At 45.7% G+C, this 14,696-nt stretch overlaps 1 protein-coding gene across 1 annotated transcript in view; it reads right to left on the bottom strand.

Annotated features, from left to right (window-relative positions):
- LOC117061180 (microtubule-associated serine/threonine-protein kinase 1-like) overlaps positions 1-14,696 on the bottom strand; it is an 87,113-nt gene that overhangs the window by 11,828 nt on the left and 60,589 nt on the right. Inside the window, exons 5-10 of the mRNA XM_033173864.1 lie at positions 11,095-11,173; positions 9,622-9,782; positions 7,562-7,637; positions 6,333-6,542; positions 5,897-5,998; positions 1,051-1,183 (exon numbers count right to left, since the gene is read on the bottom strand). Of these exons, the coding sequence (XP_033029755.1) occupies positions 1,051-1,183; positions 5,897-5,998; positions 6,333-6,542; positions 7,562-7,637; positions 9,622-9,782; positions 11,095-11,173 (761 nt within the window). The remainder of the gene's footprint in view (positions 1-1,050; positions 1,184-5,896; positions 5,999-6,332; positions 6,543-7,561; positions 7,638-9,621; positions 9,783-11,094; positions 11,174-14,696) is intronic.

Consider the following 14,696-nt stretch of genomic DNA (forward strand, 5'->3'; position numbering starts at 1 on the left):
ATCTACTTGCACTGGTGTGCTTTCAAACTGCTAGGTTGGCAGGAGCTGGGACAAAGCGGGGGCTCACCCTGTCACATGGATTCGAACTGCTGACCTTCTGATCAGCCAGCCCAAGAGACTCAGTGGTTCATACCACCTTGAGACCAAAGCAAGCACGCTTTCTAACCTGACAACTTAATAAATAAGATACCAGGGCGGTGAACAGTATTTCAAAAACGTTCATACAAAGACATCCTTTCAGTCATAATGTAGATTCACACATACGTGGTCTTTCCCCCCAGGTGTCATGTATCTGTGATACACGATCATATGAACAAATAAATGGCTGCTAATGTGTGTGTGAACTAGGTCCAGATTTACACAGCAAGGGTCAATACTTGGGATCTCTTAGTGGCAAAGGCTTCGCTGGTCTGTATTAATAAGGGAACCAAAGAATGTATCTTATCATCATCCAAAGTGCCTTTCTGTATCAGACTGAAGTCCATCTAGTCCTGTGTTCTCCACAAAAATCCCAGCAGTAAGCTAAGGAATTGTCCAATGGGACGCAGTCTATCCATGATCTATCCTGTCTTAGGGGATGCTCTGTCCCCAAGGAATCCTGGATGAGTTTCACCTCTGTTAAAATACTGGAAATATGTCAAGGCTAGAAGCTGTCCTGACACCCACTCCCATCAGTGACATCACACCCTCGGTGTGTTTTTCTGTCCTGCTTAACAACTAGATCAACCTAAACAATAAACCAGCACATGAAGAGGTTACCCTGAAAACCGTAGAGGAAATGTGATTGGCTCACGTATGAAGAATCCTCACCGGGGGGGGGGGGGGGGTGACGGAACAGCCTGTGCTTCTTGGAATCCATGTAAAGCCAAAGTCCACAGCTAACAGGATGGGTCACTTGCCACATAGCCACAAAGGTTACAAAATGAGCATGCTAGCACATGCATGAAATCACATACACATATGTTCACATGACGCAGTAGGTACTGTGGCCCAGGTACATACGTGGAATGCTGCCTGTTTTCCTGCAGGTGATTTTTTTTGTTGAATTACCTGGGAAGGGATCTCGGGTAAGTCCCAGCTGGCTGATGATGTAGCGAGGGATATCGGTTTTCACCAGGTGTCCCTCTTTGGCATGGTCCTCAGCAGCTTCCAATAAGTGGTAAAACTCCTCGGGATTAAACTCCTAGGGAACAGTAGAACAGCTCAGAGTTAGGCCCTGCTTTGGATTGGATCAGGCCTCTTCTCCTAAGACTGCAGGAAGCTAGCAACTATGAGCTGCCTTCACTTTTCACAAAAGGGAGAGTTGGTGTGGTGTAATGGTCAGAGCGTTGGGAACGGGATCAGGGTATCCTGGACAAGCCGCATCCAGCTACTCATCCTTTCTCTTTGCATAACCTACCTCGCAGGGCAATTGATAGCGTAGGATGGCACAGTCCCCAAGCACACTGTCCTGAGCTTCTTGAAGGAAAAGTGGAATAATAAGTTTGGGGGTTGGATAAAATGGGTTTGTAACTAGGACCAAATCGTAACTAGGACGAAATCCTGTACAAACAGGAGGGCTGCTGAAATGGTCAAACTAGCTTCTTTACTAAGTACCAGTAAATAACCCTAGCTGCATCTGTTATGCATCTACTTTGTCATATAAGCTAGGGCAATGAGTTGCCACCAAATCTGCCTGGCTGGAGGGATGTCACCAAGGGGAAAGAGAACAAAAGAGACTGGAGTTCTTTGTGCAAAAATCCAAAGTTATGGGTTTGGTGCCCGCCTACTCTGCCACAGAAACTTAATGGCACAGCAGGATCTGTTGGGAGTGTTAATGCTATGAGTTCTCTATCTTCTGCACAGACTATTTGTCTATGGGAACAAGATCATACAGCACAGAAGCGCAGGAATCAAACCTAAAACTTCTCACCACTCAGGGACTCGGGTGTGCAAAACATTACTTTATCCACAAAAAGCATAGGATTTTACCATAGTAAGCAGGCTAAAGATTCTCATTGGTAGCCGTGTTGGTCTGCCATAGTTGAAACAAAATAAAACTTTTTTTAAAAAAAATCCTTCCAGTAGCACCTTAGAGACCAACTAAGTTTGTTATTGGTATGAGCTTTCGTGTGCGTGCACAAAAGCTCATATCAATAACAAACTTAGTTGGTCTCTAAGGTGCTACTGGAAGGATTTTTTTTTATTTTTTATTTTGTTTCGATTCTCTTTGGGTTACTTGTTTAGAAACAAAGGTCTGCAAAAATGGGGTGCTGTGGGCCATAGAAAAAGGCTGGTGCAACGTGGATCGGCCAGAGGTTACAAGATGGTTAGGCTTATGCTAAATGATGAATTGGGGTCCTCCCATTTCATTTATTTTATTCTACGATATCAAATATACCAACTGTGATGCAGACTGATTTATGTAGCTGAGCCAGGGATTTCTGTGTTTGTGCTGTGGGGATCCTACAGTGAGTGAGTGAAGGAATTATGTGACTGAGGTTTCGATCTGAACCATTATATTGCTGTGTGGTAATTTTGCAGTTTGCTTAATATGACCAAGTAATTGTCGTATAGGTCTGTGAACTGGGTTGCAACCTCTTTGTGAACCAGAAATTCAACTAAGTTTTACTCAGAGTAGCTCATAGACCAAGCTTGGCTGTGTTCATTAATTTCAATGGGGCTACCTAGTTGATCACACCACCCAAATATAAAAATAATGTAGGCTACAGGTCTAGCTGCAGCAATTTAGGTTGCTTCTAAGGAATGAGACAAGCTGACCAGGCTATGAAAGAGTAATCAAAAGACTGATTCTGACTGCAGTGTGTTTGGTTTTGTGGAGCTGGAAAGGATGGGGAGAGACAAAGCAGTAGACAGGGAATTGGAGAGATGAGACTGGGGGGGGGGTTATTATAGAAAAATAGGAATTTGAAGTGTTCCAACTTAACCTTGGTGAAAGCTTTGTGTGTGGGTGTTTTTGCTTCCCTTGAACTCCCAGGTCCAAAGGAAACAGTATCAGGGGAACCAGTCCCAGTTCCTGTGCTAGAAGAAATAAAGGGGGAACGGAATCATTTGCCCAACACTGTTTCCTTCAGATCTGGCTGACAGAGACATTCTTCATCAGTCAGTCACAAGCCAACAGCCGGTGGAGAAAAACACTTGAAAAAGGAATAAGGAAATCAAACAGCTTCACATCAGCCAGCTTTTGGCAAAAAACAAACTGACAACTAAGTAAATACAGATATATATGTATGTATGTATGTATGTATGATAAAAAGAGGCGTAATCAGTTGCTTTCCTCTCTACTGCTACTCTCCTCCTTTTCAAACAAGGGATGCCGACATAAGAACAGCAACTGATACTGCATTGGCTTGGCACAGCCTCCTGCTCCTCAAACCACCTGGCAACTAGCAAGGCTGAGGAAGCGCGTCCTGTGATTGGATGGTATGTTGCCAGGGAAACTGGCAGGTGGGTGAAAGCTGATGCCCTGTGCGCTCTGTGGATGGCGGAGAGCAGAGCCAGGATTAAGAGGCAGAAGGAGAAGCAACTGGTGCCAAGGCTCAAGGCTGCCCAGCTCAGTGCTAATACTTAAGTCGCGGTACAAAGGACTGAACACTTTTCCTGGACTATGGCTCCTCCCCACGTACAGGACCGGTGAACAGGCACCAGGATGAACTCTTACCACTTGGGAACAAAGCTGACAAAAGTAACACAAGCCAGGACATCCTTCGTAGGCAGTATTAAGGGCCGGCCCAAGATGTGCTGGGCAACACCAAATCCAAATTGCTGCCTCACCTTTCATTAGAATGAAGAATGACCTGCTGAAGTCTTCTGTTAAAGCCCTGTTTAAACAAATGAGTACTGGGCCGTGCTCAGGAGAACTTCCTGGGCGATTGAGTACTTGCACCAGATCTGTCTCCCTCCTAGTTTGCCACCCTTAATTTCTTGACCAGCGTGGCTGCCCTAAAGCTGCCTCTTCCACTTTCAGCCTCATAGAAACAGATACAGAGCAAGGATAGTGAACATGTAGCTCTCCAACTCCCACCAGCCACAATAGTTCAATAGATTTCCCCCCCTTCCCAATGATTTTCACTACCCATATGATCAAATCCTTCTTTGGCTCTGTATGCCCTTTTCCTTAACCCGGTGGTTTTCAACCACTTTGCTGTGGCACCCTGGGGTGCCTTGAATGATGGTCAGGGGAGCCGCAGGCAACACCAGCCTCTGTCCCTCTTTCCTCCCCTCCCTTCTCTGAGGCCCTCTCATGTCTCTGCCTCCCAAAGGCTTGCACAGCTGTTTATTGCAGCAGCCCCGGCTATAAGCTTTTGGGAGGCACCTCTCTTTGGGGCAGGGGGCACAGCTGCTAGAGCAGCAGCTAGAGGAATCCCAAAGAGAGGGGAGAGGAGAGGAGGCTGAGGGAACACTCAAGGGAGGGTGTTCAAAAAAGGGTGAGAGGCTGCCAGCTCTGCAGGAAAGGGGTGACAGAACTGGGCTCCTGAGCCCCCACAGGGATGCTGCAGAAAAAATGTAGTTAGTTAAGGGAGCCGTGGACTCAAAAGGTTGAAAACCTCTGCCTTAACCTTATGTGTGGAGTCTGATAGTTATTGAGTAATACCCTGTATCTACATCATGCTTTTTCATTTTGACTGCATGACTGGTGTTGAAAATCTCATTTTAAGCTCTGATAGTGCATGGTTAGGATGGAGACAAGAACCCCTGAATTCACTTCCCAGCTCTGGAAGAGGAGGTAGTCCTGGGAGAAAAGGTGGTATTCATTTGTGGTCCGCCCCCCCCCCCCCCGGCTAGCTAGCAATGCTTCTTTTGTATTATTTACAGCATATATTTAAAAACCATTGTCCCATCTCCTATCCCTGTAAGGCCCTCTCAACCTAGGCTACAATGCAATTATTAAAAACTTGATATAGAGGCAACAGGATGCATGGCAGCACTCTTAAAATACATGTCCTAAAATATCATGTTTTGGAGAGTGCACCCTCTAGAGACAAAGGGAATTAGAAATTTCTGGGGTCCATTGGTGGGAATAGCCAACGGGCATTGAACAAAGGGAGAAGATTTCAGTAGGCCTTGTATTGAGTTAGAGCAGCTATGTTCATGCATTCCATTCATTTCAAGGAACTTTGTGTGCACACATGATTTTTATGTTCTTCCTAAAACATGTACATTGCCTTCTCATTTGCTATGCACAGCCCACATGTTGTCCCTCAGGGATGTCGTATGTTGTACTTGTAAGAGTTCCTTCAAATGTACCATTAATTGCTACTGTGTGCAAAACATGCCTCTGCAGAAGTGTTGTCGGCTCTAGCTGGGTACAGTACTTTGTGTGTGTGATGTTAGAACCCACAACACAGCTCCTATCTGCCGGCCACTTCATTGTGAATTTATGTTTTGAGTGTTCTGGTGGCTCCCTGCTACTTCCATCACACGACTTCTTTGCAGCAACATGCATTAGTAAATGAAAAAGGAGGATGGAGGGAGAACAGTAGAACGGCACTCTTCTCCCCATCCCCACAGCAATGCTACCTGTCACATTCCCAGAGTCAATGACCAATATACCAAAGAGGCAACAGGGCTAGTGGCTGAGGTGGTAGACTAGGTTCCTGGCTTTGAGCATGATACTGAGCCCACTGAACCTGAGGCTGGCAGACAGGAAGCTCCAGGGCTGGATCCCACAGAACCAGAGCCCATAAACCCACAGCCTTGACCCTCAGGTGTGTCTTCCCCTTGACCTGAGAAACTGAGCACCTCACCAGTCCAGAGAGTGCAACAGGCAGCAGATCATGGAGTGCTCTTGATGTGAACATGTGGGAAGATATCAAGTGACAACAGAGACATACAGCTTTGAGTTCTGCCAATTGCTAGGGAAGCAGACAGACTTGTATACCCCTCAGTGCCTCACCAGGCATTCCAGCAGTCGGGCTGGTCGGGAGATGATAATGAGCAGCTTCTTCACAAGCTGAGTGACAAAGGTCACCTCCTCACTCTCAGAGCGCTCATAGGCCTGTAAAAATGGAAGAAGGGGCTTGTTAGAGAATGGTTTTGGTTGCAGTCATCTCCATGGCATGCCACTGTGCCCACAAGGAACACCTCCTCGTGTTCTTGCTATCACCCCACTCAAGAGTCCCTGCTCTCACATGGCTTGTTTCGTCCATCGTGGTTGCTTCCATCATAACTTGCTGCCACTCACACCTAAACCCAAATTTCTCCAGAAAATACTCCAAGCCAACCCTGTTGCCCCTCCCTACTTTATCTTTTTTATTCACTGCCATGGAAAACAGACTTCTTCCACACATCTTGCCGTCCACTGCACATTCACTGAGAGGCTCCGTGCTCACATCTTTTAGAAGTTTCTCCATGTTTTCCTGCAGCTCGTAGAAGTAGACAGTGGTGATGAGGCCTTCCTGGGACTTGGCTAAACAGTCTCGTGCCAGCTCAATGACTTGGTGGTGGATGAAACTGAGAGCCCCATCAGCCAAGGGCAACACACTGTCTGGCTCATAGCTCTTGATGAAGTCTTGCAGCTTCTCTTCCATCTGCGCCGTGGCCTGTGGGGGGTAAGAAATTGGAGCTCTTGTGTCAGGAAAAAGAGTCTAGTAAATAACCCAGAATAGGCATTGCTCCTTTCTCAAAGCTAGGAAAGGTATAAGGGAATCCTGACTCCCAGCCCCTCAACTAGAACCCAGTTCACAGCACTCTCTGTGAACAAAAATCTATGAATTCTGGGTCATGAGAGCCTTTCCTTTTTATCACCTTCCTCTAAAAGAATCACTTGCTATATCACAACTGCACCACAGTAAGACACAACATATAACAAGGCACAGCCAACCTCTCTTTCTTTCTGTCTTATAAGGCATAAGGTATTTCTCTTCTCCATCATATCTATTTATATAAATAACAATTACACACCCTAGTCAGGAATACCTGTTTGCTTCCATTTCTGGGCCCGCCCAGTTCTTATTCTCTCTCTCCATTACCCTTTCTCAGTGTGTTTGTTTGGAATGTGGGCTATTGCAATAATCATGAGAGAATGAGGCAAAGTAAAGCAAAGAGACACTGCTCTGGGCAAGAGTATTCAAGTTTTAAAATGTAAATTAAGGGCTGATCCACACTCTTTCCAGACACGATCCACAGTGTAAAACTCTGTGTCAAAGTGCCCCCTTTTCTGCTCCAGAGCTTTCCCTATGAAATCTCACTCTTTAAAGCTCAATCGGAACAAAAGGCAATCCACAGAAAAACCAAATGGAGCGCTAAAGAGTGGGTTTTTGCAGAGAAAGCTCCAGGACAAAACACACACACACACACACACACACACACACACACACACACTTGGACTCAGAGCTTTGAAGCATGGACCTGTGTCCAGAAAGAGCGGGACAAAAAAAAGAGTCTTAAATTTACATGCTAAGTGTCAATACAGGCATATTGTCCATCTCTTGTCAATGGAAAGTGGCTCAATGAAACAGATCCCTTTGCCTCTAGAAGCCATTTCCCAGGATTGCAAGCAAAATGGTCCCTGTAGGAAGTTATTTGATGGAAATGAAATATTTAGATTCTGCCTCCTTACCTTGGGGAATCGTTCCTTGTACACATGATTCATCATTACTATCTCATTGTCATAGGAGGATGGAGACCGGCCCGGGCTGCAAAGGAATAAGAATGCATCAGCTCCTGGTATCTTCCATTTTCCTACACTCCCCATCGCCCTGAATTCTATTTGGGCATTTCTCACTTTTCTTTATTACTACTTAATCATTATTCTTTCATTGCTAATGATGTGAAATATACTATATGGAAGAAGTGGGGAGAAGGTAGATCGGGATCTATGGTAAATCTCTGGGTACTTTGCAGGAGACTTGGAAAGGGTTTCTTACACACACACAAAAGACTTCCCTCTCGCTTTCTGAATAAGGCTGTTGAAATAAAGAAAACATGGTGGTATCAGAATGGATGTTTGTGTGAAAAGACTGTGAGGCCAGTTGTCATGGGCTGAGTGTGTGCTCAAAGGCACCATGCTCTCCATTTCTAACTGTCTCGTGCACTTGGCTTCCAGCAATTCCAGTAAAATAGAAAACAGATTCCAAGACCCCAGCCCCTGTGTACAGGACCTGTCCAGCAGGCATCCATTGCATTGGACAGACAAGACAGGGTTGTGAGGAAACTCAGGAACTAACTGTCAGCAGCAGTGTGGTGTATCAGTTGGTAGTGAAAGATCAGTGTGGTGTTCAGTATTACCCGCATTGCTTCCTATACAGTCAAAACTCGGATCCCGAACACCTCCATTTTGGAACATTTCGGCTCCTGAATGCCAAAAACCCGGAAGTAAATGCTCTGGTTTTCGAACATTCTCTGGAAGCTGAACGTCCAACACAGCTTCTGCTTGAGTGCAAGAAGCTCCTGCAACCAATTGGAAGCCGTGCTGGACAAACGTTGTCAAACGTTTCGGAAGATGAACGGGCTTCTGGAACGGATCACGTTCGACAACTGAGGTTTGACTGTATTATCCTATTGCTTTCCTTAACCAAAGGCAACACTTTCAGAATGGCACACAGACCTGCTTTGCGAGATGTACAGGGAACCATTAAAAGGAGCTATTTAATCACAGTTCTCTTAAATTAATTGCTTCCCAGCAGGCAGGACAATAGAGGAGCCTTTTGTATTCAGCCTGTTTAACCTTTCCTCCTGGCCTGGATCATGCCAACGTGAGAAAGTAAAAGCACAATCCTCTAATGTCTACTCTTAGAAGTTCAGCAGGGCTTACTCTTAGGTAAATATATATAGGATTGCAGCCTAATGGCAGAATTCAAATAACTGATCCCATCAGTCTTTATCACATTTGAAATGCAACAAAAGTCATATTTGCTGAGTTGCTAAGCTGTTTCGTGCTTATTTTCTTAGATGTTTAATGTATGTTTAATACAATGGTATGTTGGTTGTTGAACGGCTTGGCTCCTGAACAAATTGGCTCCTGAAAGCCGCAAATCCGGAAGTGAGTGTTCCAGTTTGCAAACATTTTTCGGAAGCCGAACGTCCAACGTGGCTTCCTCAACTTCCAATTGAGTGCAAGAAGCTCCTGCAGCCAATCAGAAGCTGCGCCTTGGTTTTTGAACCATTTCAGGAGTCAAACGGACTCCCAGAACGGATTAAATTCGAGAACCAAGGTACGACTGTGTTTCTTTTTGTCTACGTAAACCTCATTCATTCTTTAAGATTACTGGAGGCCTTTCAGTTGTTGCTGGACTATGACTCCCATCAGCTCCTATCACTTGGCATCCTGGCTGGGGCTGATGGAGCTGATGTCCAGCAGTATCAGGAGAACCAGAGATTCCCCACTTCCTATTGGCAGATTCAGAGCACAGATCATTGCACCAAAATGCTTCTTAGCAAATACACTCCATTGTTGTTGTTTTTGGGGGGGAGCTTAGGATCTACCCATGCCAGCCAGGGTTGACCCTGAATCTAACTGGAACACTGGTCTTTTATCCCATTCTATAGACCAATAATTTCATTGCAAGTCTCTCATTTGCTTATATTCCTACAAGTTTCTGAGTGAAGGCTGAATGTGCAATGAACATATGAGGGACCCAAGGGAGTTGCTCTGCAGGGTGACGGCTGCTCCATCCTTACCTGAGGCTCCGGGACCGGGGCCGCACTGCAGGGGACCTCCGCCCCCCGTCATCATCAGTAATGCTCTCACTGCTGCCGAAATGCTTGGAAAGGAAATGCAGCTCATCCATGGTGGGCTGGTAAGGCAGCTGGTGAAGGCGCTCTTGGGAGGAGCAGGACGACTGCAAGGAAGAAACAGAATTGGCCACTGGCCCTAAGTTGATGCCAAGTGTCAGATATTTGCAAATGTCTTCCCAAATCTGCCATGGAAATGTATCTAGGTCTTTGAAATGGCCCAGTTCTTATACATGGGCTGCATAGCCTTCTAAAACATGCAACAGTTTTATTGCAGGAACCAAAATATAATCCAATTGCCAATGCAACATGAGAATTGTTACTGCAGAATGGTTTTCACAGGTCAGCCTGGCATTAACCCACAGAATGTGACTGAACGCAGGAAGCTGCTTAAATCATCTGGCCACTGGCCCATTTAGCTCGGCATAGACGACACCAGCCTTCTCTGTCCTGTTTGCCTCAGCCAGCACAGCAGAGGTGATATTGGGGCGTGTGTGTGCAGTTGTAGTCCAAAACATAATGGAGGGCACCAAGTTGGCAGGAGGTTGCTCTATGGTTTCAGGCACACATCTTTTCCGAGTCCTGCCTGGAAATGCCAGGAATGGGTTTTGTGACCTTTCGTGTGGAAAGAAAGCATTCTGCCACTGACCTACAGCCCTTCAGGTTGACCTGAAGCTAAGAATTCCAGGTGTTATTACAGTGAACCACAGATACACACACTAGGATGTTAAAGATTGCACTGAGTTATGTGACAACATTTGCAATGGGTATGCACTCTGCATCCTCAACCTGTGCCGAGTGCTCACATTATGTAGACTCCTCTTCTCCTGGGGCAACCCAGACTGACAACACTGACTCCCCTCCCCCACCTCTGGCCTGCATGCTAGGGTTGCCATATCTTGAAGGGGGGGGGGGAGACAGCCAGAGCTGCTGCCAGCCCGAGCCAGGGAAAGAGGCACAAGGTGCACAGGGCCACTGCACCCATGTGCCTCTCTCCCAGGTTCAGGCTGACAGCAGCTATGGCATGCAGAGCCACCCGTGCCCATGCCAAACCCCACCCCAATTTCAAAAACCCCAAACCCCAGACATTTCCTTTAAAAGGTAAAAATCCCCCCCTCCGAATGGGCCTGTTTGCCTCGCAAAAGAGGACATGTCTGGGATTTCTTGGACATAAGGCAACCCTACAGTGGACATGCAGGGCTCTCTTGGGTGGGGGGTCAATAGCTACAAACTGGGGGTCAGTTGGCCCACATGTAGTTTTAGCAATTTCTACCACCATATTTATGATTTAGACTTCCTTGGCTGGCCTGTCCTCAAACACTCCAGCACAGTCTTCAGGCCACTGTCCAATAAACAGCTCCCATAACCAGTCAAATCTTGCCTCCCTCCCAGATCATCTTAATGGCAGGAAGGTCTTACCGATACAGTGGAGCTGGGAGTATTGGTTCCATATCCAGATGATGGCAAGGAAGCCAAGGACCAACGCCGGCCATCTGCCCTGAAATGATCAAAATGAACAGGAACTTTAAGATAGTCCATAGTTTTAAGATTCAGGCAGAACCAGTTCTGATGAAAAAAAGAAAAGAAAAAAACCCATATTGTCACAAAGTCCATGTTTCAACCACTTCTGCTTTCTTTGCTGGTCTCTCCAGTAAACCAGCTGGCTGGAAATAATTGCCTGTTCAGACTTTCAGGACACAAAGGTGCGTACAAAGCATATGAGTTTGAATGCTGCACTATGCCTCTCATATTGAACTCTATCTTGACATATATGTCAAACCATTTAGGTACAGCCTAGAAAACCTCTATTACTGTAGAGACAGATCCATTTTGGGCTTTAATGAGGCTTCATAGAAATACCAGAAACTTTGCTAAGGGTAACTGATATTTGGACAGTTACAGGTAGGTAGCCGTGTTGGTCTGCCATAGTCAAAACAAAATTAAAAATTAAAAATTAAAAAAAATCCTTCCAGTAGCACCTTAGAGACCAACTAAGTTTTTTCTTGGTATGAGCTCTGAAGAAGTGTGCATGCACACAAAAGCTCACACCAAGAACAAACTTAGTTGGTCTCTAAGGTACTACTGGAAGGATTTATTTTTTATTTTTTTATTTTGTTTTGACATTTAGACAATGCAATGAATGGAAGATGGGGTTGGGAGCTCTATGGGCTTGGACACTATGATTCCCACCAACAGAATCCCTTATCCTTTGTCCCCCAGTATATGGTGTCCAAAAACATGCTGCAGGGATTGGCAAAGTGGTGCCCTTCTGACATTTTGGCTCCAACTCCCATCAGCCCCAGCCAGCATGGTCAAAAGTCAGGGATGATGGGAGTTGTAGTCCAGCAACATCTAGATGGCAACACATTGCCTACCCCTGCAGTATGTTGCTTCTGAATGCAGAGGTTCTATTTACCTCTCATGACTAATAGGTGTTGAAGGCAACAATTCATTTGATGTTTTAAAGAGAAGTACTTCAATCGAGAGGCCTAGACTCGTCCATCACTAGTAGCTGGATCAGATTCTAGAGGATCCTTGGCAAGTCCTGCTGCCCCAAACACAGCCTCTTTCAGGGGTTTATGCGGGGATACCACTGGCAGCAGATTCCACCTGCCTGTATCATTGACAGGTGCAGTGATGACCTCCACAGCAGTGAGGCCACCTGCTAACAGAACCTGGCTGCATTTGAGTAGAGGGAAATCTCTGCCACTTCTTAACTTCCTCCAGCACAGCAGATTGGGGGTGAAGCTTGCTCTGTTATTTTGCCCAACCTGAGCCTACTGCCAATCAATGTTACGGGGGCACCCTCAAATTCTGTTATCCTCAGGGAGAAAAGTATCTCCTTTTCCACATTGTTCATGATTTTAGACCCCTCTGCCCTTGCTCCCTGTCTTTTTACATTAAAAAGCTCCAAGTGATTTGGATTTTTCTCATGGGGAATGTGCTCTTGAAGCATTTTCACATGTTAAGATGTGTGCAGGGACAACCCCTCGGCCCCCTCCAAAACGTGCATAAGCTCAATTCAGGTGCAATGTGGGTTCAAAGATGTACAGTTTGAGCCTGGACCAGGAAAAAAAGAGACTTGATTGTGTGAACTGGCTGCTATATCAATGAAAGCTATAAACACACTGACAAGTGGTGTTAGGCTGTTGCAATTAATCTTCTGGATCCAATGACATTTGATTAGCCTGGCCTTGAATAATTAATCAAACTTTCATGTTTGAAGTGTTTCCTAAGTAATCTGGCCAGGCAGTAGTGTAATTTAGGGCTCATCCAAAATTCTGCTCATTCCACACCTAGAAAGCATGGATCTGAGCAGTTTCCCCCTTGCCCCACACCTTTCCCAGGGAAAACCCGCTCTTTAGTGCTAAATCAGAGCAAACACCAATCCAGAGAAAACCTGAATTGCCTTTTGCTCTGATGGAGCTCTAAAGAATTGTTTTCCCTGTGGGAAAGCTGCAGGACAAGAGAAAGTTTGGATAACCATCACCAGTGGTTAGGGATGATGGGAGTTGTAGTTCAACCGAGCCTGGAGAGATACTGTCACACAGCTTAACCTGCCTGGCAAGGTTACTGAGAGGATAAAATGCAATGATTATCTTCCCAGAGAAGTGCCCTTGGCGGATTCCCCTGCAATTCTCAGAACTCAACAGAACTTTGCTTCGGGAGAAGATTCAAGTCTCTTTGGATTCATGACTATTTTGGTGTTTACCTTTTGTTTCTTTGCTAAACTATTTTGTAGATTTCATGTTTCCAGTTATTATTACCTTAGACCATCTCATTCAACTAAGCAGTTGTGCTAGTGGGAGCCAGTGCAACAAGTTCTGCTTTCCCCTCTTTCCTCCCCTCCCCTTCATGGCCCAATCAGTTTGGGGACAGGGATTGAGAGAAATTAAAGTTTGATTCAAATATTCCCATCTTTGCTTCCGAATAATTAAAAATATCCATGCCCAACACAGCTCCCCTTTCAGCCTCTTTCTTTGGTGAGGTTTTTAAAAAGTACCCCTCTTGTTAATAAAGCCAGGTCCACAGAATGCCTCTTATCAAGTTGTACCAGAAAAAGTGATTCAGTAGTGGTGGCATAGCTTTCAGGGGTGTGAACCGGATTACCGAAAGTGGAGCACCTGTGTGAAATTGGGAATGCCACAAACCCTTTGAGGAATCTGTAGTGAAGTTAGGAAATTCTGTATGTATTAAACTTTGGTTCAGATAAAAAACATGGCATTATGGGAGAGCAGCCTCCTGGGAAAGTGGGTGTCTGTTCTTTGTCATGTCTCTAGAGGTGTAAAAGGAGTCACACCTTAGCTTCAGCCGGATGGAGGCTATTTGATTTACAAATGTAGATTCCAACCCTGCTGCAGAAGGTTAAGATTTATTTACAGCCTAGGAGATTGGATGTGTGAAAGAGCTCTGGGAAAGAAGAAAGAGTCCTTTTGATCTTCAAGGACTCCAAGATTAAGGAAGGGGGCAGCTGTGTGATTTCTTGATTCCCTAAGAAATATAGCCGCCCTCTCTAGTCATTGGATTATTACAAATTGTCTTAAATCAATGATTGGTTTAAAACCGGAACCCCACATGGCAATTAGAGGATAATAGATGGGGGAATTGAGATGCAAATCGCAGTCGCCTTGCCCTGGTCTTCGCCTGAGGGCGTTGCCAGTGAATGGACTCCTGACCACTTGCTAAGCTTTGAAATACAGTATGTTTTGTTTTGGGGACGCGGGTGGTGCTGTGGGTTAAACTACAGAGCCTAGGGCTTGCTGATCAGAAGGTCGGTGGTTCAAATCCCTATGGAGTGAGCTCCCGTTGCTCGGTCCCAGCTCCTGCCAACCTAGCAGTTTGAAAACATGTTAAAGTGCAAGTAGATAAATAGGTACCGCTCCGGCGGGAAGGTAAACGGCATTTCCGTGTGCTGTTCTGGTTCACCAGAAGCGGCTCTGTCATGCTGGCCACATGACCCAGAAGCTGTACGCCGGCTCCCTCGGCCAGTAACGCGAGATGAGAATCGGACACGACTGGAC

This window comes from Lacerta agilis, chromosome 16, assembly GCF_009819535.1.
Source record: "Lacerta agilis isolate rLacAgi1 chromosome 16, rLacAgi1.pri, whole genome shotgun sequence".
NCBI lineage: Eukaryota > Metazoa > Chordata > Lepidosauria > Squamata > Lacertidae > Lacerta > Lacerta agilis.